We start from the raw sequence: 26844 nt of genomic DNA, 5'->3' as shown, positions 1-26844 counted from the left end.
CTATTTGACTCACGGTTGCTGCTGGCATGAAGCATGCGCAGTGTGAAACCGCTGAGTGTGAGTGTCCCCAGCTGGTTGCGTTGGCAGTGCAGAGTCTCCAGGTTGCACACAGAGCCGAGGTCTAGCGATTCTAAGCAGTTGTCCCGCAAGTCCAGCTGGGTCACCTGGCTCACTACCTCTAGATTCTCACTTTTCACCCACCGCAATCCATTCAGCCTATATTTAACAGAGAGAACAGAGCACAGAAAAAAGGATTTTGTATGCAAGCGGCATGATTTTTAGGGCTGTCCCAAATCAGTTTATCTTTTAAAATATCATATCACAACATTTGATGCCGGTAATACGTTTAAAAACACCTTCCTCACATAGTGAAACGAAAAGGAAATACATTCTGATTTCAGGAGTGCACGGTACATCACTGTACTCAGATACATGCTCTTTAGTATCTCATCCATCTTTCATGAGAGCTGCCAGCATAAATTCACCACAGCTGCACCTTGGTCCTTATAAATATAGCCTGCAAACCACAACTTAACTCACAAGGTTGAGAAATTATCTTGCTGTGGTTGGAGGAATGGTTGCCGGCTTAATCTTCGCACCACAAGAAAAATTAGCATGTTTTCTTATCCCAGTTTACCAGTCATGGAGGTCCCCTTGAGCAAGACACCCCACTTGTACGGTGCAGAGTTCTTTCTCACTGTGCTGCCTTGTATAATCATCCCTCTGTTTTCATATAGCTGTGTTTTTCTCTTTGCCCTTTGTCAGTCTCTTGTGCCTTCTATCTTTCCATATTCTTTTTATTTTTTTTATTCCTCTGGACTTTGTGTTTTCTTGTTTTTGCTTTTGGTCAATAAAGGCTCATTTTGTTTTCTGCCTCGTCAGGCTCTGCATCTTGCAGTCAGGTCCTCTCTTTGCCGTCCCTCCATATGACATATTGTTTATTTGTGAACTGCTTAGAGGCTGGCATATACAGAGTGGAACAATGTCAGGATAATCAATTCAGGACACTGTCAGAAGTTTTCCTTACTCACATACTACAGTATATCACACAGCAGGAGATAGTTTACTTCAAATGCATCCTGCTGGAAATGAACTGCGCTTCCAGGATAGAGCACGCAGGAGGTAGGACACATGACACCCACTCACTCGCTTAAATTTATTGGACAATTTCCTGTGCTATCCTCACGCAGGCTCAGTCAGCCATGTGATAGGGAGCTGGCAGGTTAAAGGCCACTTAATGTCAGATCCAACTATGTTGATGATTTGCGTTCTCACATTCACAGTACAGGTACAGTGTCATGAAAAGTACCCCCCCCCCCCTTCCTTATTGCTTAGTTTTTTTTAATATTTGCCACACCTACATGTTTCAGATCATCAAACAATTTGTAATATCAGATAAAGATAACCCAAGTAAATACAAAGTGCAGTTTTTGAATTAAGATTTCAGATATTAAGGGGGAAAAACTATCCAAACCTACCTCACCCTCTGTGAAAAGTAACAAGCACTGAATCATGAATTAAGTGTGATTAACATGATTTTTTCAAAAGATTTTTCTTCAATAGAGTGATTTCTTGATTTCAGACTTCCTGTCTGAGAAGTAGTAGGCTAAAACACCTTAAAAAGCAACATATCATACCATGATGTAAAAATACAGCTTAGATACAAGTCAGTGACATTTATCAGTCTGGAATGTGCTTTAAAGCCATTTTTAAGGGTTTGGGATTCCAGTGAACCACAGTAAGAGCGATTATCCACAAATAGAGAAAACTTGAAAGAGAGATAAACCTTTTCAGGAGTGGCCGGCCTACCAAATCGACGACCCGTCCAGGTGGTCACGAATGTCGGTTAAGATCAGAGTCCACGCTTAAACAATAAGAAAGGGACTGGGCAAAACTGCCACCTAAAAACTATACAAAGATTCGGTCTTTGGTCTCACGTTTGTCAAAAAACATCTTGATGATCCCCAAGACGTTTGGGAAAATATTCTGTGGACTAACGAGAGGAAAGTGGAACTTTTTGCAAGGTTTGAGTCCCGTTACATCTGGCATAAAACTTCTCACAGTGTAGCCAGATGGGTTACTCTCCCTGCTCCAACACTCTCTGTCTCTCTCCCTCTCTCTCCCTGCCCATCCAGGTTGCTCCTTTGCCTTTTCTCTGAGCGTGATATCAGGCACCAGGGAATTTTTTGCGATAACCCAGGCAGCTTTGATCATGTTCTGCAACAGTTACAGGTACTCTAATCTGTGTGTTTGTCCTCCTCTATCCTATCTACCCTACTGGATTAACCACCATGCCACAACAGCATTTTATAAAAACAGAACATCATACCAACAGTGAAACATGGTGGTGGTTGCAACTCTAACTCTGAATGACTCAAAAAAAAAGAAAGAAAATCAAGGATTGGTGGAGTGGTCTAGTCAAAGTCTGTTTGAGATGATTTAAATGTGATTGAGATGCTTTTACAGGACCGTAAAAAGGTCGGCTGTGATCAAAAAGCCTTCAGTGTGGCTGAATTAAAACAATTCTGCAAAGAAGAGTGGACCAAAATTCCTGTACAGCAATATGAAAGATTAATTGCCACCTACTGCAAATGCTTGGCTGCAGTTCTTGCTGCCAAGAGTGGCACAACCAGTTATTAGGTTTAGGGGGCAATTAGTGTTTCACATAAGGTCGAGTAGGTTTGTTTGGCTTGTTTCCCCTAATAACGAAAATCTTAATTTAAAAACTACATTTTGCATTTACTCGGGTTACATTTGTGTATTAATGAAATATGAAACGTATGCAAAACAACTAAGAAATCAGGGAGGGAGCAAATATTTTCTTCAGGGCACTGCACGTCTAAAAACGTTTAGTGCTGCAGTGCAGTGAAAAGTGCAATTCTGGACAGCTCCCTGGTGTTAAATTGGACACTGCATTTATTCAGAGGTAATGTGACATCTATGAACATTTGTTAAATAAATAGGTAAGGCTTAGGTGAATGCAGCCCTGGCTGAAGTTCAGGACATTTAATGGAGAAAGAGACAAAAGAGGAACTTGTAGCTAATTGGCAGCACAGAATTATTCTCCACCTGCCACCTCTCTTCGTAGGCACTGAAAGAATGACAGTCATTGGTAGGATCCTTTTAAATATTATATCCTGATCCAGCATTATTCTATTCAATAACATATGGCTGAGCAGAAGACCAAGCAGAGAAGGATAAGACAGAGTGAGATGAGTCAAAGGGAAGCGCAGATGCTGAGAGCTGTTTGTTCCTCACTGGCCTCTTACCGGAGGTCAATGTTTTTCAGGTGGCTCATTCTGACCAGAGTGCACAAATCCAGACTCTCCACTCTGTTCCCAGCCATAGCCAGCTTGTCAACTACATTCAATCTCTCCAGCACAGCAGGGACGTGAGAGAAGCTGTTAAAGGAAAGCCCCAGGCTGTTGAGCTGAAACAGGCCACCCATCTCATCAGGCAGGGAGCTGAGGTGGTTTCCATCCAAAGACAGCGTCTGCAGGCTAAGAGAAGAAAGGGACAAAACAGGCCTTTGCTTTCTTTTACTTTAGAGAGCGGACAAAATATCTGCTCACAACAATTTGTATTTGTATCCATTATCTATCGCACAGCGTCCCAGGAAATGCTGCATGATTTAGCTTTATTTTATCAGAGTGCATAACAAAATGTTCTGTCCTTTTCACCTCCCTTATTCCCTCATTATGTGTATACTGGATTAAAAGTACAAACCACAATGGCGACTGGCAAAAAATAATTATTGCATCCTTTTCGAAAAATGTAATTTAATGCGCCTTTTATTTATTTTGCAACTCTGGCATCTAACTGACATTTCTAACATCTTTTGTCTGTGCTGCTATCAACTGATATCTCAACAAAGTGTACCTATGCAATGTACGCACTGTGTGCAATTGACGTGTGCCAAACCTTTGAAGGTTGCCTATCTGTACAGGGATGGCGTGGAGACTGTTACAGGAGAGGTTGAGTTCAGTTAGGGTGAGGATCTCGCACACACACTCGGGGAACACACCCAGACGGTTATGAGATAAGTTCAGGCTCTTCAGCTGAGAAAACCTGACAAAAGAAAAAACTGAATGTGAAGTCTACAGGCTCACTTTGTTTACGATCTACATTATCTGGATTTGCAAAAAAAAAAAATAGTATATCAGGAATGAACACCACCAAGACCATCAAACTGTGTTTGAATTCATCACTGTCATGCATCACAGACATACTGCTCTCAAAAAAGTTTAAACTGGTCGATATAAAAAAGAACACAGATGGGCTTTATGTCCGGAACAAAACAGCGATCAAATCATGCAAGTTAAAGTACGAGAGGTAAATGTTTATTTGCGGTTCTGCTTTTGTCATTGTTGTTGCCTTCAGTGGATGACTGGTTCAGCACACTGTGGTTAAAGAGCAGTAAAAATAGTTTAAATCCATGTTGTCCACCCTCCAGCAGAGGCTGAACAGCACTTCTCAATAGTCGGGTGAACATTGTTGGACGTGTGCTGCACGGTAGGAGTTCTGTAATATTTTGTAATGCTGCTTCAGGCTTCACCATGTTATGCCTGTGGCAGGCAACAAAGAACAGTATTCATAACTGATAGGAGTGATTTAAATACACACACATATATGTATTTAAATCACTCCTATCACTTCCCTGATATTAACAGTTGATATCTCAGTTTAGAGTGGCCAGGCCTGCTTTGCATACAACACATAAATGTGATTTTCATTTCTCTCTTCATGTGCATTTGTTGATTAAAACATATAATCACACCCTGTGGTCACAACTAGAAATTCCAAAAAGAACAGCATCAATATGAGCACGTCTGCGTCACATCTGTGACACATGTGATACACAAAGTTATATCTTGATTACTAATTTTCACCTCCCATTTTGCACCCCAGATGCTGGGAGTGTTGTCATGAGTCACAACACTATTCACAAGTAATATTCTTCTCCTTCTTCTTTCGGCTGCCGCCTTTAAGGCTTGCTACAGCAGATCGTCTAGCGCTATCTCACCTTATCCCTAGCGTCCTCTCCTATCGCACCAACCCTCTGAATGTCCTTCTTCACTACATTCATGAACTTCCTCTGTGCTCTTCTGCTTTTCCTCTTGCCTGGCAGCTCCTTCTTCAGTTTCCTTCGTCCAGTGTATCCACTATCCATCCTCTGCACATGTCCAAACAATCTCAGGATTGACTCTTTAACTTTATCTTCAAACTTTTCAACCTAAGCTTTCCCTCTGATTAATTCATTTCCAATCTGTGCCATCTTCAACTCCACCTCCATCTGTGCAACGGTTTCTAAACTGTATATCACAGCAGGTGTCACTACGGCATTGTGTATCATCCTTTTCACTCTTGCTACTATCCTTCTGTCACTAATCACATCTGACGCTCATCTCCACCCACTCCACCCTGCCTGCATTTACTTCTTTTCCTCTCTTCTGTACTGTCCATAGCTTTGGATCTTTTACCCCATCTCTCTCACACATGTATTCTGTCTTGTGTCTATTGACTTTCATTCCTCTTCTCTCCAGAGCTTAACTCCACCTCTCCAGGCTCTCTTCCACCTGCTCTCTGCAGTTACGTCTGCGAACATCATAGTCCACAGAGACTCCTGCCTGACCTCATCTGTCAGCCTGTCCACCACAATTGCTCACCAACTTTATTCTAAAGACAACATTAAGAAGAGCAGTGAAAGAGAAACCAGTCTTCTTAGTAAGCTGCAGAAAAGAATCTTTTTATAACAGCATGCATTCAGTACACTAACACCCATCCAACCAGGCATTCAACAGAAACTAAAGCGGGTTGAGTCACAATTTATAGCAATGTGCTAATGACCTCAGCTTGTTTAAACAGGCTCAGCTCCAAGGAGCAAGGACATACAACTAAATTCATGCCCTATGTAATAAAAGCCACACATACGGAGCCACGGATATGACATAAATGAGTGGGGATCATTAAATGTGTGATAACAAAGAGATGTGCAACATATGCTCACAGTAACACTGAAAAAGCAGACTAACTGGAAAATAACTAGAGTGAAAAACATCTAATAAAGCACATAATTAGTGAACAAACAACAAAATATTTTGTGATATTATTAAATAACTAATTTCCATCCTAAAAAGTAACGAAGTGACGGCGACTGTCAAGTTTAAAAGGTTTGACTGATAAAAGCTTTCCAAAGCCCCGGCCATCAAAATAACAAGCACTGGGGATTCATTTCAGTGGCCAAGGCATAGTTCAGCGAGACAGATACTTAGCACCATACGGATATGATAGTGTGCTCTCCAGCCACAGGACGATGTAATACCATCTCTTTCTTGCAAAGATGTTTCATTTGATTTCATGTGGTTACCTGGGGAGGTTGAGCAGGCCTCCAGGTCCCTGCAAGCTCATGAAGTTGTGTCGCAAGTTGAGATGGGTAATGTCCTGACTGTAAAACAGATATTCAGGCACTGCTTCCAGACTGTAGCAGGACAAGTCCACTAGGCTTACCGTCTGAGACACCACCTAAACACACATGCAGACACAAGCAGACTGAGTTAACACCGAGTTACAATTCATGTACCTAAAGCATCACTCTTACATGCAAACTTGGCTATGTCGAATATTTTTACATTAAAATAAACATGTCATGGTGCAACCACAGCTACAACTGTCAGGCAACATTTCTAAAACTGAGAGCTACGAGCTCACATCTGATGATTCATTTTAGAACAACATATTAGCTACGTGTTTGTCGTCTATTTAAAAGTCAACGGTCAAGTAGTGAGTTGTGCTCAGCTTTATGATATATGACAAAAACTGAGTTCCACTGACTTCCTTATCGGCACTACCGAGCTGCCTCATCAAGAATTAACTCAGATAGTTTCCCACATTCCAGTACAAGAAGTTTCTAGGAAAGCAACAGTTAAAACAGTAACAGAATAACCAGTTAAAGTCTGATCTTATTAACCAAAAGCATGATGATTTGCATTGTGCTGCCAGTATGTTAGGTACAGCTTATGCATTGGATGTCAAAATGTCTTTATATCACGGGGCAAACACAGCCCACAGACCAGTGAAACTCCCCTTTCTGTCACTGTACAGATGTTTAACTGCAAATTTAATCCTAGGGTTATCTTAGTATTAAAAAAGTCAAGTACTTACAACAGCATGTCATTTTTCTACACAATCGGAAGACGCTGCGCTAGTAAATGAAGAAAGTAATCTGTCAGCATGACTGTTTGGGCTTTAACTATAAGAAATAATTGTGAATAATTACAGAAAAGTTCTGGGAGCTCGATGCCGAGACTGTCCTGTAGGTTCTATAAAACTTAGCAAAAAATGTCAGTTTCTGTTTTTTTCTTTCTAACTTTGGACACACTGTAATAAAAACGAACAAATTAAAAAAAGAGAAAAAAACAACTTTTCTGTCATTTAAATCTTTCCATTACTTATCTATTACTTAATTGGTGCAATATAAATGTCGATGAGGAGGGTCTGGGGGACATTTTCCAAAGCAATTCAGATACTGGTGCCCAGGCCTTACAATTGACACCTCTGGCTTATGCTGTCTATATAACAGCCCTGTCTTAAAGCTTACCATCATCATGGTTGTCTTTCTTTTTTTTTTTTTTCAGAAAACTGATTATCATGCGTGTGTGTGAGGTTTGAGTTTGTTCTTGATTCTTTACTTGTTCCTTTAAATTTATGAAGTGTTTATATTCAAGTTTTGTAATAGTTAGCCCTGAAATTTGCATTTTGCATTCTCTAGTGCATCCGAGTTTGTTATTTCTATTTCTTCATTATGTGAGTGCCCCTTTCATGCCCAGTCTGTCCCAGTCTTGTCTCTGTGTTTTGTTATCCTTTCTGTCTCCCCGGTCACATTCCCGTGTCTGTCTGATCTCACTGCGTTTTGTCTGCATTCCCTGTCTTGTCTAATTAATACTTGTCTATAGTCCTGTCCCTGTGTTTATCCCTTACTGTTAATGTCTGATTACGTGTCCTAGTCTGAGTCTTAGTGTGTGTTTCTTCCTGTTTTATTTTGATAGTCACCAGTCCTGTGTGAGAGACGGTTCAGGTTTGCCTTCCCTGTCTCGTTAGTTATGATTCAGTTCAGCTATGTTCCCATGTGCGTCCACTTCTCTGAATCACCCTCCTCTGTACACATTGTTTGCTTCTCCCTCATTGTAGTTGAAATCTTCTGCCTGTCAGTTCATATTATGTCCTGTTATTGTTTAGTTTTGTATTTGCCTTTTGGTTTTTTTGCAACGAAGCTCTGATTTTGAGTTTAGTTCCATTTGCTGACTCCTACATTCTGGGTCCACGCTCCGTTCACCACACACCTGCTCACATGACAGCGATTTTATAGAGTTGCTGATGCCTTGTGATCCTGTCCAGTTTGTAGTGCTGTTGTGAAACTTTTTCCACATAAATTTTAAGCACCAGGGAGAGTTGGGATTTTACTGCTGTTTGTCACTGGATTTTTTTCCTCACAGACCTGGGAGACTATAGTTTACATGCTGGCAATCAGTCCAGGCTATGTAGCAGTGCTAAGTCAGTCTACTCTGACAATCATCTCCCCCATTAGCTCCAGAGCTGCACACTGTGCAGCTACGCAGAAAATGGGATGGCTGCTCAGTCAAGCATGGCATCACGTCACTGGCTGATAAAGACGAAACTGCTCTTCTCCCACAAAACACAAAACAACTCACAGGACAGACGCCCTCTGTTCCTTCAAAAAAAAAAAATAAATCAGTGATGCGACACTCTGAGATCGAATTGGAAGGTCGGGACAGATTTTGCTGTTTTAAATTATTTGCTTTGTAATTCAACACTGAAACGATGAAACACAGCAAAGATATGTCAGTTTAGGTATGATGGGTAGTTCAGTCCTTAATCAACGTGACACAAAATTTCCTGCAAAGCTGAGAAACTGGAGCACTTGGGCCACTAGCACAGCCGATCACAGCTTGAGTTACAACATCACAGTTTAATATTTCATTGAGATTCTGTAAAATGTGTTAATGGCATCTATAAAAGTAAAAGCCATTTCTTGAGAAATATCTAGTCCAGTCAGGCTGGACTTGATTAAAATGTCCACAGACTTGGACATTACTTTTGAGTGACTAAAAGTGCATTTTAGCTGCTATGTTATCAGTTTTGATATTTCATTTGATATATATACATACATGCATAAAGCCTGGACGGCTATTGCTTAAGATGATTTGTAAAAAATTAGAAGAAAGTCTGTCTCTTTGGAACCAAAATATAAAGAAATGTTCTTCAAATAGCTAAACGCTCAACAATCGAAGTACCTAAGATGATGCGAGTTTCTTTTGCAGCAATTAACATCTGACAAACACTGAATTTTCATTGTTAATGTGATTGTTGTAAAATGCAACTCGTCGATGTTGCTTTTTTTTTTACAGTCTGACTTCCAAGATATCCAGAAGTGCTAATTAAGAAAGCACAAATGCACTCCCTGACTGTTAGCCTCATACACAGACACAGGCTTCTGTTTTAAGCGATGTAGCATAAACGTCGGCCCAAATCCACCAAAAACCTTCACCGGCCATCAACTGCAGTCTCCATAGAAACCTCTAGTCTAACACTCAGCTAAAATACAGTTCGCTAACAGGCTCCTCTAACCCAGTAATCCATACCACCGTGAAAGAAAGAGATCTTGGACTTAGCATGAATCTGCAGCTAATTGGATTTTCTTTATTTCTGTTGGCTTTCTCCTTCCATGGCTAATTGTATGCTGGCTCAGCCTCTGTGGAGGCTCTCACAGAGGCTGTTCAGCTCCAAGAAGGAGCCGCAGCACAACAGACATTAATTAGGATATTAGAGACAAAGCAATCTGCGCAGTGCAGAGACAATGATTTTCTTTTAGAAGAGCTCTTAGAAGTCTCTGAAAGGCCCATAGATTTATTGTATATCACACAAATACAAAAATACATTCATTTCACATCATCTGACTCACAGACATTCTGATTTAAGTTTTAAAAAAACACAGAAGATAATTAATCTGAATTTCAAGAGTGGGACCACCTCCATACACGCCCCTTCCGGTTCTATATATCTACATATGACCCCCCCCCCTTTCCCCATTTGTTCTCATTTTCATGTCCCACCCTCCCTCTCCTCTGCAAGGCTCGCCAGTCCCATCTGAGGTCTTCCCCAAACCGCAGCCTCAATTCATGTTCACGCCATCTGCCATTACCTACTAGAAATGCCATCAAACCTAAAGTGAGGATGTGGTCCCAGCTAGTGAATGTTTAATGTACAGATAGTGAGACGCGCTCGCCTTTGACTTACCTTTGATGCCTGCCGGTGCCATCGCTGATAGTCTGCAAGTGTGTCAAAGTTGACAAAGTATGTCTGGGCCTGAGACCCGGCTGAGCTGAACATCAGACAGTGCTGCCTCCGCTTCACCTCCTCCACCTCGACACAAAGACAACACAGAGATGAGATCAGGAACACTGAACAGACAGATTTAATTTGTGGTGATTTTGTGTTTGTTTCTTTTAGTGTGTTTTTGTCTGCTACATTCAGTGATTCTGATTTTGACATTTCCAAAAAAAAAACCTTAGATAACATGTTTAAATCTGGTCAACTTGGATAAAACATTAGCTGGGGGCCACAAAGACTGCAGCGATAGCGCAAAAACATTTAACTCTGTATTTCTGTGACGCTGTTGGACTCATTCAGCACAACTGGAAAAAGAAAAGAAAAAGAAAACCTGGGACACACATTACCCACAATGCAACTCCAAGAGCAACACTGATTCTGCTATGCTAGTAGAGAATTCATTCAAGATCTAAAACTTGCCAATGTGGAAGTCCTTTAAATCCTGCATTCCTTCTAATGGCCAACAGGGGGGGATACTAAGATTTCCAAAATATGCCTGGTTGTGTAGAGGCTTATAGGAAAATGACCCTTTTTTTGCTCACTTGATGCCAACCTCAGGAAAAACGTTTTTTTTCTGGTGAGTTTAGGGTCTTAGCGTCCATAACGAAGACATTATTAAAAGTTCAGAAGGAATACACAGTAGCAGGTGTGTGACTGAAAAGTGTGCAGTGTCCTTCGGTTTTTCGAGCCGAGCCACCACTCGCTCTACATTTTCAGTTTCAAACCACCAAGCTGCCAACCGATGATTTCCATCTTTTATATACAGTCTATGGTTTCACGTGGAGATACAGAGTGTGCCACTGAAGTTTTATCAGCTCAAACACAAACACACAGATTTTTTATGTATTTTGCGCTTTAGTGTGCAGCTTTGCTAATCTTTGAGTAAGAGGAGCTTGCATTCTCTGTTGGCTGAGGAGGAATAAACTGAGAACTTTTCATGACACGGTTCTGCAGGCATGTCATCTTTTTTAACTTTATCCAGACGACCAACCCAGCTGTGTTGTTGAAGAGTGTTATGGCACAGCTTGGAGCATGTCCTCCGCCCTGGAGAAAGTGGAAGCTTACCACCCTTTCAGGCTGTCCAAGCTCTAAACCCTGAACTCTCACCTTTCCCCCCACCAGGGGCAGGATGTGCATCTTCCCGGTGAGGCTGTCTTTCACAGAGGCCACGATCAAACAGGTGCCACAGAGAATGACCTGCCGCTCGGCCCACTTGTGCAGCTGAGTCTTGCCCTTCCTGACGCTGAACACGCCTTTCAGCAAGGTCCGCTCCTGCTGGTCCGCATTCACTGGACGCTCTGGGAGAGAAAGCCCACGCACAGATGTTAGTGCAAATCTGCAGCAATCGATCTAATGCAAATAAACCCAAAGCCACTGCTGAGATAAGCAAATTGAGCTAATTAATTGCAAATGTTTTGCAGTTACGCATTAGACAAAGGTTCCAGAAAATGAAGTCACATAAGTACTCGAAGGTCATTATGATATCACCTGTCCGTTAGTCAGCTCCACAGTATAGCTATTCCAAGAAATGGTCTTACATCAGTGCTTAGTATGGACACTGCCCTGTTATCTCATATGCTATTTGTACATCTGGGTAGCTCTTACTGAAAAATAATTCATTTGTTCTTCCACTAATCAGAAGAGAGTTTAAACTTTAAACTCCATTATTAAGTATTTATTAAATTAAAGCCATATTAGAGCTTTTCTGTTCAGCTCAGTTGGAAAGGTTTCTCTCTACTCCCTGCTGCCAGCCCAACATATAAGAGGCATCAGTCATATTGATGAATGAGTCAGGGTTTTGTCACATTTAACTCCACTCTGCTCAGTTTAATTATGCCAAGTCGCACTACAGGTAGTCTTAGCTGGCCATTGCTGAAGGATACATCAGACAGCAGTGCTGCCGTCTCTGCCAAGTACACTCAGGTTAATAGCAGGTCAAACAAGCACAGAGGAGACACTGCCTCAGCCTCTTGTCCTCTGTTGTTAAATTTTCCTCGAACCAACTTATGCTGCCTCCCACTCGGAGGCTCTCGTTGGCAATCTGCTTTCGCTCTCTCTCGCTCTCGTTTCACGTCTAACTTGTTTTCATTCTCCACCTCCCCTTCCGCTTCACAAGGGCATCTGAATGAAATGAGAGCCCCCTCATGTTTTTCTTCACCAAGGAAAACTGATAATGAACAAGCCAAGTGCTTCTGACAACAAATTGGCTCGCTGGCAGATCAATAGCAGCTCCTGATCCTTGGGTGTCCCTCACTCAGAGAGAAAATTAGAGACACAAAAACCTCACGGGGTCGATGACGGGTACAATGGAGGTATCTAAAAGGGGGAAAACAGCTGGACTGCAGATAAGTGCTTTTTCTTGCCGCCTGTGGCAGGAAAATGTCGAGTCACGCTCTGCTTTAGTTACTCTGTGTTCCTAGAGCTTCAGATTAAAACTCGCAATTAAGAAAAACATCATCCCTCTGCAGTGCACAAATCAGCTCGATACAAACTGACACAGACCGACAGGATGCCCTCACAGCCTTCGCAGCACATCACCAGAAACAACCACGCTCTATATCCGGCTTTGTTAAGGCCCATTTGTGGTAATTTCATGGCAAACCCTTATAAGAGCACCACATGCAGGATGGTAACACATACGCCTATCTCTAGTAAAAGAGAGAATTCCAAAACAGCCCTAAAACCAGGAAAATGTGGTTTCATCCCTGATAATATTGTCACCCCCTCACCATTTTCTTGTGTATCATCACATTTTTTTCCCAAATCAAATTTTTCTCAGTAACACTAATCATCTGACAAAGAATTATAATTATCTGTGGATCTGTGTGAGAATCATCGTGCTTGCTCGCTGCAAGAGCACATTGGGCTTACAAAGGACAATCAAAGTGCCTTGATTAAATTAGTTAACTGCGGGAGTTATCAATGAGAAAAGCGCCCAAATTATGAATACAAATGTGCGCATTCGTGGTGCGAGCATGCAGGTGTCCAGGCATACAAAGTCACGGCACTGTCCAAACGCAATATAAAACATCTCCTAGCCATAAAGAGCCAACTTCTAAAATAAAACAAACACACATGCTATCTCCAAAGGTCTGCGGGGCGATCAGTTGCTAAGGAAACAGGTTGTTCAAAATCAAAGTGTGAGTATGTAAGCCCTTATGATGTCTCCCTCCAAATCAATCCCATCCCTCTCACGACAAAAATGCTGACCGTTTCCCCGTGGCTCCAGAGGGGGTGGATGACACGGTCGTAACTTGTTGCGCAACACTGTTTTCTCAAGGAGCAGGGCTGCAGACAGCTGCCTTCAAACTAATCATCAACCGGTGTCAAACGTCCTCCGGGTGGGAGGCTGCCAAACCTCAGGGACAAGTGACAGACCAGAGAGTGGAATGTGTGATTTCTCAGAAGTGTGGCTGAGACCTTCGCACAGCAGATTTAGTGATATCTCACTTCAGATCCAATATGGAAAAGTGTTATATATGCATATAGAAAAGTTGCCAATACGCACAATATTAACACCAACTCTAAATTCTTTAAGGAATACGTTTATATCACAGTATGCCAAGCCCGATGAGTAAAGAGTCAAATTAATTTTCCACTGAAAAGTAAAAATGGATAGATAAACAAAGGAATGAGGTGAGAAACAGAAAGGAACAAAAGGGGAAGTGAGAGACACGAATGTATAATATATAAGGTGATTTGATTATTAAAAGAATATATATGAAAACAAGAGAGGAAGTCTAGAACGATCCAGAGGGCTATTTGGGGAAAACTGAAGCCAGTATGCACTTACAAGCCACTTAATTAGGTACACCTTTTCAACTGCTCATTGAAAATCTCTAAACAGCAATGCAGTGGATTTACACCTGCAGACATGATCAACACGACCTGTGAAGTCCAAACTTAGCATCAGAATGGGGAAGAAAGGTAATTTAAGTAACTTTGAACATGGCATGGTTGTTGGTGCCAGACACGCTGCTCTGAGTATTTCAGAAACTGCTGATCTACTTGGATTTTCCCACACAACCATCTCTTTTACAGAGAATGGTCTGAACAACAGAAAATATCCAGGAAGCAGCATTTCTCAGTTCACACAGGCTCACCAAAACTGGACAGCAGACGATTGGAAACACACAGAGTGCAGATCCTTAAAAGAGAATAAAACTGGAACATCTACATACGTATGAGCTGGTATTATTATTGGTTCTAGGAAACTGATGAACATTTATACTGTTCTCTAATGTTTTGTAGGCCTAATGATTAAAGAAGAAAGTAGCCTGTAGATGATTCATCACTGAAGGAAGGACAAGGGTCCAAACCAGGCAAAAGTGGCTGTTCTTTCCAAGGAGAAAAACTGTACCAGGAGTTTTAGTGTGTAGGTTCCTCATCTTGGTTCTTTCTATTGTTTTAAAATCAGTTTTTGTCCACATGTTGGATCATTTCAAGGCAACCGTTGAGCGCTCCGTCGAATACAATACTCCCTGTATCCCAGAGCTTTTTTGTCTTGCTCAAGATCGCATAGATTGCATTAGCATGCAGTAGGGGGTCAGTGGAGGCGGAAACACGGTCTGATTTGACTCAGAACAGCAAGCTCTTTTTGGCAGAAAATTCTAATTCAGCCCACCACACAGATACCTCCTCTAGGTGGTCTGTGTTTATCTCAATTTAAAATAACTGTTCGTTAAACTTTGAGCAAGAGTTTAACTCCTGACATCAAATAGAGCAACTGTGCAGAAAACCAGTGGAAGACACGCAGCTGAATGCTGCCTTTGAATACAGATGGCTTTAAAACAGAAGATTAAACTGGTGTTTCTCCCTCCAGTAAGCAGTCTCTCTTAAAAACTCGCCATGAGTCTAGGATGACGGACGTCTGCAGGTTTAAAATGGGAAAGAGAAAATCTTGGGAGGAACAGAACTTCATCTCAGAAACAGCACGTTTATGAGGAGCTGGCAAGAGCTTTGTCGCTCGGGGCAAGTCTGTGCAAACTCGGATCTGAACAGAATTCAATTTTTTTCTTAAGCCTCAGTCCGACTGTTTCTCTTATTTTTGTCAGGGCAAACAATTTATTCCCTTCTTTCACACCGCAAAATGTCTCAAACCTTCACACACCGGTTCAGGATGTCCACAAACTTAATTTGGGTTTAAATTCCAGCAGAAAGTCAGCATTAGTCAAACCAACAACTTATAAGGTGAGCTTACTCTGATTCATTTCCCTGTGAAAGAGATTTATTTCCCTCAGGTCTGATCCTGACAGCGGGCCTTACGTGAACTGTGGACAGCAGCTACAAGCCGCCTTTCTCAAAGACGTAAAAGATCACCCAGACAGAGGTGGAACACAGCCCGGGGCATGAACGCCAGAGCTTACAGCCAGCTTCATCTGCGCTGCAGCTGCACAGGCTGACACAAAGATCCGCTGGCCCTCAGGTCTCTGCGGTTGTTTTCACTAGAAGTGTTTTTTATTAAGTCAGTATTTAGAAAAGTTTACTCCCCTGTCCATGTTTGTTTTAATTTCATCCATGCACCACAGCTGAAGGGTGTGCGTGTATGTGTGTGTGTGTACAGCGGGTGTGGAGAAAGAAGGTCCCAGATGAGTTTCCTGAACAAATAAGAGGAGAGTAAAGTTTAATAAATTATCTGCTGCATTGCACTTTGAACCTCTTTGGTGGCTTGAGAAAAAAGAAAATCAGGCTGTAAAGCGCTGTGGTTAGAAATGAAACTCACGTGGCAGTGCGTAGGTAGAAACGCACATGTATTCGCACCACTGTCTTATTATAGAAAGTCGGCATTCTCGTAACCATGATCCACCGTTTGTATGCCTGTGAGACAGTCTGAGATGAATACTTCTCACACTGTCCCACAGATTCTTTTGAATGATCTGAACAAGCCTGAAGACATAACTAATATCAAAAAAAGAGCAAGCTCATAGAAACAATTTTACAAGGGCAGTTCAGCGAAACTTAACAGACCATCTTTTCTTTTATCAGTTTTCAGGAATCAATAAGAAGGTCATATGTGGATTATTCGAGGCTTCTGTGGAAAGATGTGCTGCTGAGGTCTTTACTGTGCCATTTTAATACCGTGAACATTATAAACAAAAGCCCACCTCCCCTGGTTTGTGATGATGATCCTGGGCTCATAAAACCAAAGCGATCTGCATGGTGAGACAATCTTTAATAAACGTGGTTTTGGGGGAGTTTCCATTACAAACGCTCTCAGATTCAGAGCCAGTAAGGTCCAGTAATGCAGACTGTGCAGAGCGTACAGCTGGCACGCTCAGTGTACCACATTAGGTGGTCTTGTAGCAGCTGTAGTCTTTACTGATGGACCACAGTTTCACTCATCTGCTTAGTCAGATCGTTACCACAACAACAGTTGTTAGGAAAACAGACACCTGGAGGAAGACTCTGAGAACACACAAGGCCATCGACGCTGTAACTTTTTTTTTGTTGTTGTTTGGTTTGTTTGGAGTTTTTTTACTTTTTGTCTTAACTTGAAAAGGGGTTTTGTGCATACTGCCTTAAAAATGTGAGTAAGTTGCTCTCGGCTTGATTTGATAAGTTAAAGTCCTCATGAGTTGAGACACTGCAAAGCTAGTTACATTAAGGATGCAAGGAGAAATCAGAAATATAAATGGGGTCAACCATTCAAAGCAACAGACAGTGCACGTTGGGGGGGGGGGAGAAGAGAGTCATGGCAGGGTGGTGTGGGTGAAGATAAGCATCAGGGGTGATTTTTGACAGAAGGATAGCAGCAAGGCTGAAAGGGACGTTTTACAAGGCGGTAGTGAGTGTTAAGATTTTTAATTTGGAGTGAGCAAAATGGACAAGATTAGAAATGAGTAGGTCAGAGGAACAGATCAGGTCAAGCAGCTTGGAGACAAAGTCAGAGAGGCAAGGCTGAGATTGATTGGACATGTGCAAATAAGGGATAGTGGATATACTAGATGAAGGATGCTGAAAATGGAGCTGCCATGCAGAAGGAAAAAGAAGAAGAGCACATAGATTCATGGGTGTGGTTAGGAAGGACATGCAGACGGCTGGTGTCACAGAGGAGGATGCTTGGCATTGGGTGAGATGGAGGCAGGTGATCTGCTGTAGTGAGCCCTTAACGGAGCAGCCAAAAGAAGAAGAAAAAGAAAAAAAGAAGAAATTATTAAGTTAAGTTACATTAAGCCATTGAATTGAACCTGCACACTGTTCCAGACTTAATTTACTTTTCTCAGTTTAAACCTGCAGAGTCAGTACAGAGACGACCAGTGACGCTGCTCCCAGTGACAGTTACATAAACTGCTGTATAAGCCAAGTCTATGGGGATGGGGGCTGAATTCAATACATTTCAATCCTAAAGCCCGTAACAGACAGAACCGCTTTCACAATGGACAAAAATCATTTTTACTCTCGTCGCACTAGAGGATAAACAAGATAGCACCCTCTGTGCAAGTAGGAAAAATCATAGCTGCATTAATCTTTTAAGCATTTGCTGGATGACAAGTAGTTGCAACCACCAGGTATTCAAAAGGGGTTGCCCAATGCTTGAGGGCGTAGCACGCTCAACCTTTGCACAACCCCTTTCGATTGCAAGACAGCTGAGAGAGGCAACCAATCTCCAGATATACATGGTCTGACTCAGACTGACTGCCTTGACTGGCAAAGGCTGGCAAATAATTGCTGTCTACTTCATAAATGCAGACCTACTCGCAACACATTGCAACAGTCTGAGCCAATCAATGAGTGCAACTCAGACACGTCATCATTTCTGTCTGATTGCCTTGTTGCTTGTCTTTATTGCCATCTTGACACAGCAAAGTCACAGCAACTGTGAGTGGTCTCGCCTTCGAAGTAACCGTTTGCACTGCATATGGTTGCTCCAACCATATGCAGTGACTCCAACCAATGTTTTCCCTAGTGTGACTGTAACATAATGTGAACATATTAAAAGGTATACGGCAACTTTCCATCATGTCTTTCTTACAAAAAAAGGCAGAATCCCTGAAGAGTTTGAACTTTCTAGCAATGCATCATGGGAAGTATGCAAGTTTTGCCTTTTAGAACAAAACTCTAATGAATTGAGTGAAATTTCATGTGTTCACTCACTTAACTGCAGTGTAGTTTCCTGAAGTTAAAAGAAGTTAAAGTTAAAAAAAAACATTTTATTTACACTTTTCTAGATCACAAAGCGCTTCACAATAAAAATGCTACAGCACTAAAACAAAAAGTTACCTAAAAGTTTAACATTTTAAAAAGCTGACTTTTTAGCTAGTTGAAAAATTGGTGAAAAAAGTGGTTAATTTTAAATTACGTAAATTAGAAAAGATGAGTTGGTCTGATTAAATCTCTGCACCTGTGCTGTGAGTTAAAATGAAAAGACAGGGTTCTCTGTTACCAGCCAAAGAATGAAATGCAATGGTAAAGCTTGCTACTTAAGTTATTTTAATTCTTCATAAGAAACCTGTACGTGAACACAAGAGGTGACTTGCCCATTTTATAGATATCTGTCATTTGCTGACATCATTTGTGTCCCCCACAACAAACTCAAAGCTTTATTACCAGCTGTCTCTTTAGCAGTTCCATAGGTATTTCATGGCCAAATCAAGTTGTCCTCTTGGCCTGTACTGGGCATTAAACGAGCCTGAAAACCAGTCATGTCTTGTCCCTGGTTCTCTTTTCCCATGAGTCGACAAAAGGAGGCAGGAAGTCTCCAAGGGGCCTGGCTAGACTCTACCCAGTGTGGCCTGATTGCTGATAGTAGCCAAGATCTGACCAGTTCTCATGTTGACAAGAAGAAAACAACAGTGGGCCACTGGACACATGAGGACTACGAATAAGACTCAGGCCAGAGTGAGCTTGGGATCCGTCAGCTAAAAAAAACCCCAACATCATTTAAAAAGAAGCTAGCAAAAGAAAAAAATGTATAAAGACAGCTTAAATATCCTGATCTGAGGGCTGATTATCAAACTGAAACTATATACAATAAAAGGTCTAGGACTCAAAATATCGATTTTTTTCCACGGGGCATCGAAACCGTTAAAAGCATCACAATAATTATTAATGGTGTTCTAAACATTTTTAGGATAAAAGAAAACTAGGCGTCACCGTTCTGTTTCACATGCTTCACAAACTAATTATATCTGTTGCTAAGACTTCATGGTGAGTTTGATTTTTTTAAACTTTCCTCATCTGTCACTCATCAACCGCAGAACTTCCATACAGAGCAGATTACGTTTGTCTGTAGAGTGTATTTCAGTCACTACAGCAGTCCTGCACTTCACTCTGAGGAGAGCTATGTGCCTGATGTGGGAGGAAGTGCATGTGAACCCTTTAGACACTGTGGTTTACCCAGTCTTGCTCTTTCTCTGGATATGTGAGCAGTTCAAAGCCCAAGCTTAAGTTCCACTGACTCAGCGGGAACATCCGCTGGTTGAAACTCATTATAGCACACCAATCACCATTTATGCTAAAAGGAAAATCCTTAACTGCAACTACTGTATGAGTATTAATAGAGCAGCCTTCAAACGGGAAGACTGTTTTAGGTGAGCAGCGCTTAGATGCGTTCACAAATTCGTCACTGGTTTCTCCAGAGTCGCATCCATTCTTGTGCCGCATTAATCACACAGACACAGGGACACTTAGTCACTCCAGACCTCAGGTCAATGAAGCATACAACACCACAGGATGAATGATGGTCAGTAATCCATCATGAGGCCATGACTGATGTGTTTATCTTAGACTGTACTGAAGACTGGAGGCAGCTTCAGAAGCAACAAACTCAGAGAGCCCTAAAACAACCTCTCTCACGTAATCCAATCGTACACACTCGCCAGAGGATGTGGCGAAACCATTTTGGAGCGTTCTAAGAATGTTTCTGCGCCCTCAGGTCTGTGTGCAGAGGAAAACTCGAAGCACATGCCAGATTCCAGTCAGCAGCAGCAGAAAGTGAAACCGAGGGCTGATTGCCGCCGCCGATGAGTACTCACCACTGTAGAAACGGATCAAACAGCTGAGGTCTGAGTTGGCGGCTTCTTGCTGCACTCGTACAGGGTCTGCATAGCCCATCGACGCCAAGTAGTCATACACCATCTGGAGCGGACGCTCAGAGGGATCCAGCCTCCTGCAGGACCGAAGGCAAGAAGATGAAGAGGTGTGACAACGACGGCAACAATTATAAAATACACCTCACAGAATCTCAGATGAAACAGATTATAAAAGTAAAAGCTTCCCGCCAACGAACCCCACGATCCGGGTTAAACGGGGCACCAGACCAAGCTAAAAAAGCACTCCTGCCAGAGTCAGCACCACAGTTAGGATTTTGTTTCTTGTTTTAACACAAACTAAAAAAGAAGATGCATTCTTGCAAAATCACACAGTGTCATGGGTACACCATCTGCTGCAGCAATGCTTTAGGTCTGCACAAATATTTAAAAATGAATTTCCGAGAAGAGGCACCTTTAGTATCTTTCTTATCATTAAAACATAGCCATTAGGGTTTGGGTTTTTTTCGACATTACGGTAAGTTTGTTGAAATGAATGAAAATGATATTAGATATTTCACTCTTAAACCATGAGTTTGAATTCATCTGTAAATCTCTCAGCTCTCTGTTAGTCACTGAAGCCTAACAGGATGAATACTAATAGAAGCAACCTTTCACATAAATGCCCACTGTCGAGCTGTGTGAAGGAAGCCCCGAAAGCACAATAGCAGCTGCAAATCCAGCTTTCACTTTCAATCTAAAACAAAAGCTTAGAGTTAATTTATGATCACTTAGTCTCTCACTTCTGAAAACTGTTTTTTTTTTAAGACGGGTCAATCTGCCAGCTCATAAAGAGCTAAACACAGATCTTTTTCTGTATCTGTCAACATGAAGACTTACAGGGGGGAAGAAATGTGATTAAATACTAAGATTTAGAATAAATGAGACAGAAAAGTGCTTGAATTTCAAAAGATTCTTAACAACAACTAGAGCACAGTACCCATGCCTGAGGAAATGACCTTTCCTCACTCAGCCTGGAAGATTTGCAGAATCATCTTGGTTGATTTTAGACAGCTGTGACATCAACATCTAAAAGCAGGATTTAGGCAGCTTCCAGCAGGCAGAGTGATGATGAGTGACAGTCCCTATTGACCATTCACACTTCACACTGATATGCCTCATTTATTCACAAATCTTCCCACTTTGGCCAGTGCAGCAAGAAGCTGAATCTCTGTCAAATGGTGCCCAGCGGGTTCATCTGTCCTCGTGGAAAGTTATGCAGCCAACTATCATGGTGGGTTCTTGATTTAGTGCAAACATACCCAGTATTTCATAGATATATGAGAAGTTAACTGGGCCTCCTAAAAACACAATGGTACGGATACACGTGTGTTTTTAAAAACTAAAAAAAAGCCTTGTATTGCTTCATCTTTCGATATTTTACATTATAAGTTGGTATCTTTTTTCATGTACGTTTATGTGGCTGCCTAAAAATAAAACTAAAATAATTGATCAAGCCTTCAGTTTTAACTACAAACACCAGCAACAAAAAATTAGTCGTTAGCACAAAAAGGAATAAACCGAAATGTGCAAACGTATTAATTAGTTGCTATTCTTGAACTGTGTTTTGTTTGAAATAAAAATCTGTCAAATGTGTCAACTTGAATGTTAGATAGAAAGAACTTAGGTAGAAGAAAGTGCTTGTATGAATGGGTGAGACATATTGAGTGCTCGAGTAGAAGAGTGCAAGATAAGAACCAGTCCATTTACACAATAGACCGGTTGCAAGACCACCACAGACCTTACAGAGAGTGACAGAAAACCTTCTGGCCGTGTGGCAACAGTGCTAACCACTCCACCAAAGGGCTGTTTAGCTATTGCAGGGCACTATTACCAAAAATTTCCTTCTGCCTTCTTCTGCTGCTAGATTAGGACAGTTTTTACCATTTCCCTTGATCAGGAAGCCTTTCGATTAATCAAGATTTTAACTTCAAGATAATGGCCCTGTATCACTTATCCTCAGGACTGAGTTGAGCTACTAGATTCAGCTTATTTTACATTTCTGAGTGAGCTCACTGATAAAGGAGGTCTTTGGTATGCAGCTACTAACTTCCTGGAAATAAGCCAGTTAAGATGTGTGGGATCATCTCTTTGGAAATGTTCTGGAAACTCCGGTTATACCCAGAACATGTTGAAGGGATTGCATATCCCATCTGTCCTGGAAACTCTCATGGATGGAAAAGCCTCTTGCTGGGAAAAAGAACACTAGACTGCTTCGCTCACCCTGTTTGCACTGTGACACTGACAGACATAAGTGGTCCAAAAGGGGATGAACAACAGGATGAATGTCCTCCATCAACTCTACTGCCTCAGTAAATTTATCTGTAAAGGGAGTTTGTTGAACTGAAAATGCAAGCAGGAAAGAGCCCCGAACGTGCTTTCCTGTAAGCAGCACGTAACTACATGCTCTAAAAAGAAAATCAACAGGAAAAGCCGCATAGCTCACAGCTGCGTCGTATGCTTCACATAACCATTTATAGAACGAATGCATCTATTATCAAAGTAATGAAGCCTTTTTATGCACAGAAAGTTTATCCAACACGTCATAAAATAGGGATGAGAAAATATATTACTAAAGGACCGTTTGAGGACAAACATTACTGGAGTTCATATGCACATAATACATTTAACTTGTCTTTACCGTATGTGCTGCCAGTTTGTACACTTTATGTTTTTTTAATTATTTATGCCGTTCTCCTAACTCGCCATTATCCTGTTTTTTTTTTTCTTTTCTTTTTGGAAGTTGAAGACTTTAATATTACATTTAAATCCACTCAGTCATACTCACTGGCAGACCAGACTGCTTTACTGCTGGAGTATAAACTGAACCAACAGGGCCCATCCACAGGCTTACCAAAAGCCTTTCATTTATTACTACTCTGCATCAGTCTCCAGTGCCTGCAGCTCTCAGTCAGCAAAGATATAAAGACATTGTTTCATACGCTACTATTGGCTAACAGCATGTGAGGTGATTACCGACCTCCAGTCATGTTTCCAGCATAATTTCTGCAGCACATCTGTGGCACCATCTCCCAGCAGTTATTGCTTACTAACACAATCATTCACAACTCTTTGCTCTAAATGCATCTGTTGGCACTTTGCTGGTTCCCCACATTTTTTATAAGATTTTGCTCTTTCTTATTCGTTTAAAAAAATTGAATAGACAGAAGCGCTCAGACAGAATGAGCCATAACTCATTCAGGCTTAAGCTGTACAGCTGAGCTCTCGTTTTAGGCTCCTTTATGTCTTCACGTAGGTTTTCCAAGGGAAGCAAACAAGGAACTGAATTTTTCCTGGTCACGGACTAGTGAACCAGCTTTTCATCCTTTCACAGATCATCAATTACTATTTTGGTCTACGCATGTCTTGTACAGCGGTGAGAGGCGTAGAGACATGTTCCCTGAGCGTATCCTTGGTGGGGAGCTGTGGGAGTGCGGGATGATAGGGCAACCGCAGCAAGTCCTCAGTGGTGTGTTTACCTTCTTTGCATTAACTGAGGATGAGATTGCATTATACATTTTTAGCAAGCTCCCATTTCACGTGCTTATGTTTGCATAATTCTTCTTATGCTTTGATTTGTCTCTTATTTTCTTAACATGATTAATTGGTATTTATTTAATGAAGCTGTTGGATGCCTGATGCATGTGTTGGCCCCATCTTGAGTAGTTGATGTGGACTGAACTCTCTTTACTCTGCAGTTGCTGAATGTAACATTGTCACCATGATTCGACATGATGTAAATTTACCTCACTAGGTCTCCGTGCAGTTGAACGTAAAGTGCGTGTCCGTTCTTCTGAGCGCACAGCTCCTCCACTGTGGTACTGGTGGAGCAGAGCACCAACTGCAGGTCTGTCTGAGGGGTGGAGGAGGCCTGTGTGCCAGAGGCAGGTGGCTGAGGGTCTACTGTTCCCCCATACAGACACACACAGCCCCGCTGGGTGTCCCCTTTCAGCCAGTCCCGCTCTCGTGATCCAAACCTGGTTTTTCTCGTCATGCAGCTTCGACTCCCGTTCCTCTTCATGTTGCGCTGCTAACACAGAAAAACACAGAATATTAGTCTTTCTCACACACAGATTGTAATCAAAAACATAGCATAAAAGCCAAAGGGCATCTGAGGAAACAGAGAGTGGTTCAAGATGAACTACACACTCTCCCAGACGTGCTGGGGGTTTAATCCAGCCAAAAATCAATTTGCGCTGGTAGTTACCAATTGGATAATCTTCATAGAAATGTTCACTCTTCCCTAAACTAAAGTCAACCATTAAAGTTTATTCGTTCGCATTGAGGGTGGACGGTGTGACTGCTGAAGAGAAACCACAGCACCATTATTTTCACTAATCGCCCGTGATGACATTAGCCGGATGTGGAGTAGCCTAATGTTACTCTTAAACAGACATCAATGAAGAATAATCCTCTCCTGAACGATAAAATATCAGTAACAGCAGTTCTTGGTGAGGCTGGAGTTTATCACGTGGGATGCATTTAGATCTAGTCAGTACAAAGAAAGATATCAAAGGTCTGGAGAGCATCCGCTCTGGTGACAAACAGGTATCATTGCTGTTGTTTTTAAATGATGTCATCTTCAGCCTCCACTGGCTTCCATGTTCGATAAGCCTGACAGTAAAAAGTGTGATAACTGATCGTTTTTGGTTGGGTTTTTGAACAGCATTGGCCACAGTTTCTCAGTATTTGGTACTGTTACTCAATAACTGATTTAATGACTGATTTCCTGTTAAAATAACAGTAATTTTATCTTGATTAATCTGATGAATTACTTGGCAAATCCTCTCATTTAATGCCCAACAGAAGGCTTAATTTGTTTCTTTTCTTAGACTCTTTCTTTATGGTAACAAAGTCGCATCCTATATAAGCCTCTATTCTCAAGGTCAAGAATAAACATCCACTCACACTACTTAAATGGATCATACCTGGAGCAGCATTGCTCCAGAGGTTAGAGAGCTAAGGCTGTGATCAGGTGAACGGTTGATTTAAACTAAGAGGTCACAGAGAAAGTAAAGTGCAGATGTCTTCTTTGTCAGCAGCTGTGAAGGTGTGTCTGATGAAGCTGTGGAATCACCCCACTGGACTACAGATGTCCTGGGCACCTCCCCAGTATGGATGTGTGTCACTGTGGGAATGTGACTGAACAAGCTGTCCGGACTCAGAAGGAAGTACCTCTACTTTAATCTATATCTGAGACCTATAAATGTGAAAAGAATTCACTTACTCACCTTTCTGTATTGATGCTGACAGGCAGGTAGAAACTAATGCTCTGGGTACAAACATCAAGGTGTTTAATACTCCGGGATTACCTATTTCATTGCAAATCCTCAAATACCTCTTTTAAATATAATAAACGTTTAATACTCACAGTCTAAATGAAATACCAGAGCTGAGGTTCTCTGTATGTACGCGCGTGTCTCTTGCTTTGGGGACTTGCGTGTCATTACTCATCATGTCTTCCCCTAAAAATTTCTAAGAAAACTGTTCAGCAGCGGGCCTGGGTATATGCGAGCTATGAGTGCCTGTAGTGTGTGGTCTGCCGCTGTTACCGGCTCCGGTGCATTCCTGACTGCCTCGGATCAATTATCAATTAGACGCGATATCACAGCATTTACATAACACTGCCGGGAAGGATGCGAGCGTATCCGTGGATGCACTTTGCCCTGTTCCGAGCACCTACTGCGATGTAACCACCTTGACATGACAGTTGTCGATCACTTTAAATCCCCCCCGGCTGCTCCCTCTGGTTATGACCTGCCTTTAGCACTCGGATCCCCGTCGCAGCGTGAGCTCCGGGACCACTGCGGCTGCCGCGACCCGCAGTCTGGTTCAGCCCCGCCTGGTGGACCACCGTGTCCGGCTGCCTGTCTATGCAAGCCCCGTTATCTCCGACATCACCTCCTCTCTTGATGCCCGTTCGGACGTTGGTCGCAGCGACCTCCGCGTTATTGTCCTCGTCCTCCATCGCCATGTGTGATCCCTTTTAACGGCGGCAAAAAGCAAGCGATGTCCCGGCGCGCGACTTGTAAATTCCCACGGAGAGGTGAAAATTCATCCTGTGTCGGTGCAGCGACGCCATATCCCGACTCATCTGACTGCTGTCAGATAGGCCCCGGAGAGCTGATCAATAAACATGAAATGGGCGGGCTCAGGGTATTTATTATTCAGCAGCCAATGGGCCTTTCTGAAGTGGCATGCTTCATAATAATGATGAGGCAAGTTTTCCCACTTGATGCAGTCATAAAAACACGAGAGGTGTTTGCAGGGCGTGTCATTAAGCGTTAACCCTCTGCTGCACCTATTCAATGAGAGGGGAGAAAGAAAGGCTCTTTTTGTATTAGTCTGTGGATAAAACTTTTTTTTTATTATTATCGTTAAGTAAATAGGGAGAAAATGTTTAAAAATG

General features: G+C 42.0%; 1 protein-coding gene across 2 annotated transcripts in view; it reads right to left on the bottom strand.

Moving 5' to 3' along the window:
- phlpp2 (PH domain and leucine rich repeat protein phosphatase 2) overlaps window positions 1–26609 on the bottom strand; it is a 40954-nt gene extending 14345 nt beyond the window's left edge. Inside the window, exons 1-9 of one of the 2 annotated variants that reach the window (XM_084933695.1) lie at window positions 26197–26609; window positions 24182–24462; window positions 20382–20515; window positions 11515–11705; window positions 10315–10440; window positions 6368–6522; window positions 3922–4068; window positions 3270–3500; window positions 14–216 (exon numbers count right to left, since the gene is read on the bottom strand). In XM_084933695.1, the coding sequence (XP_084789821.1) occupies window positions 14–216; window positions 3270–3500; window positions 3922–4068; window positions 6368–6522; window positions 10315–10440; window positions 11515–11705; window positions 20382–20515; window positions 24182–24462; window positions 26197–26409 (1681 nt within the window). In that variant the 5' untranslated portion in view covers window positions 26410–26609. Of the gene's footprint in view, window positions 1–13; window positions 217–3269; window positions 3501–3921; window positions 4069–6367; window positions 6523–10314; window positions 10441–11514; window positions 11706–20381; window positions 20516–24181; window positions 24466–26196 lie in introns of both variants that reach the window. The other variant, XM_084933685.1, reaches the window with a different exon arrangement.
- Between the last annotated feature and the right edge of the window lie 235 nt (window positions 26610–26844).

The sequence above is a fragment of the Perissodus microlepis genome, chromosome 1, assembly GCF_051167445.1.
Source record: "Perissodus microlepis isolate ML-2025 ecotype Zambia chromosome 1, ASM5116744v1, whole genome shotgun sequence".
Lineage (NCBI taxonomy): Eukaryota > Metazoa > Chordata > Actinopteri > Cichliformes > Cichlidae > Perissodus > Perissodus microlepis.
Note: the sequence above shows the minus strand (reverse complement) of the source record. Positions and strands in the feature narration are given on the sequence as shown.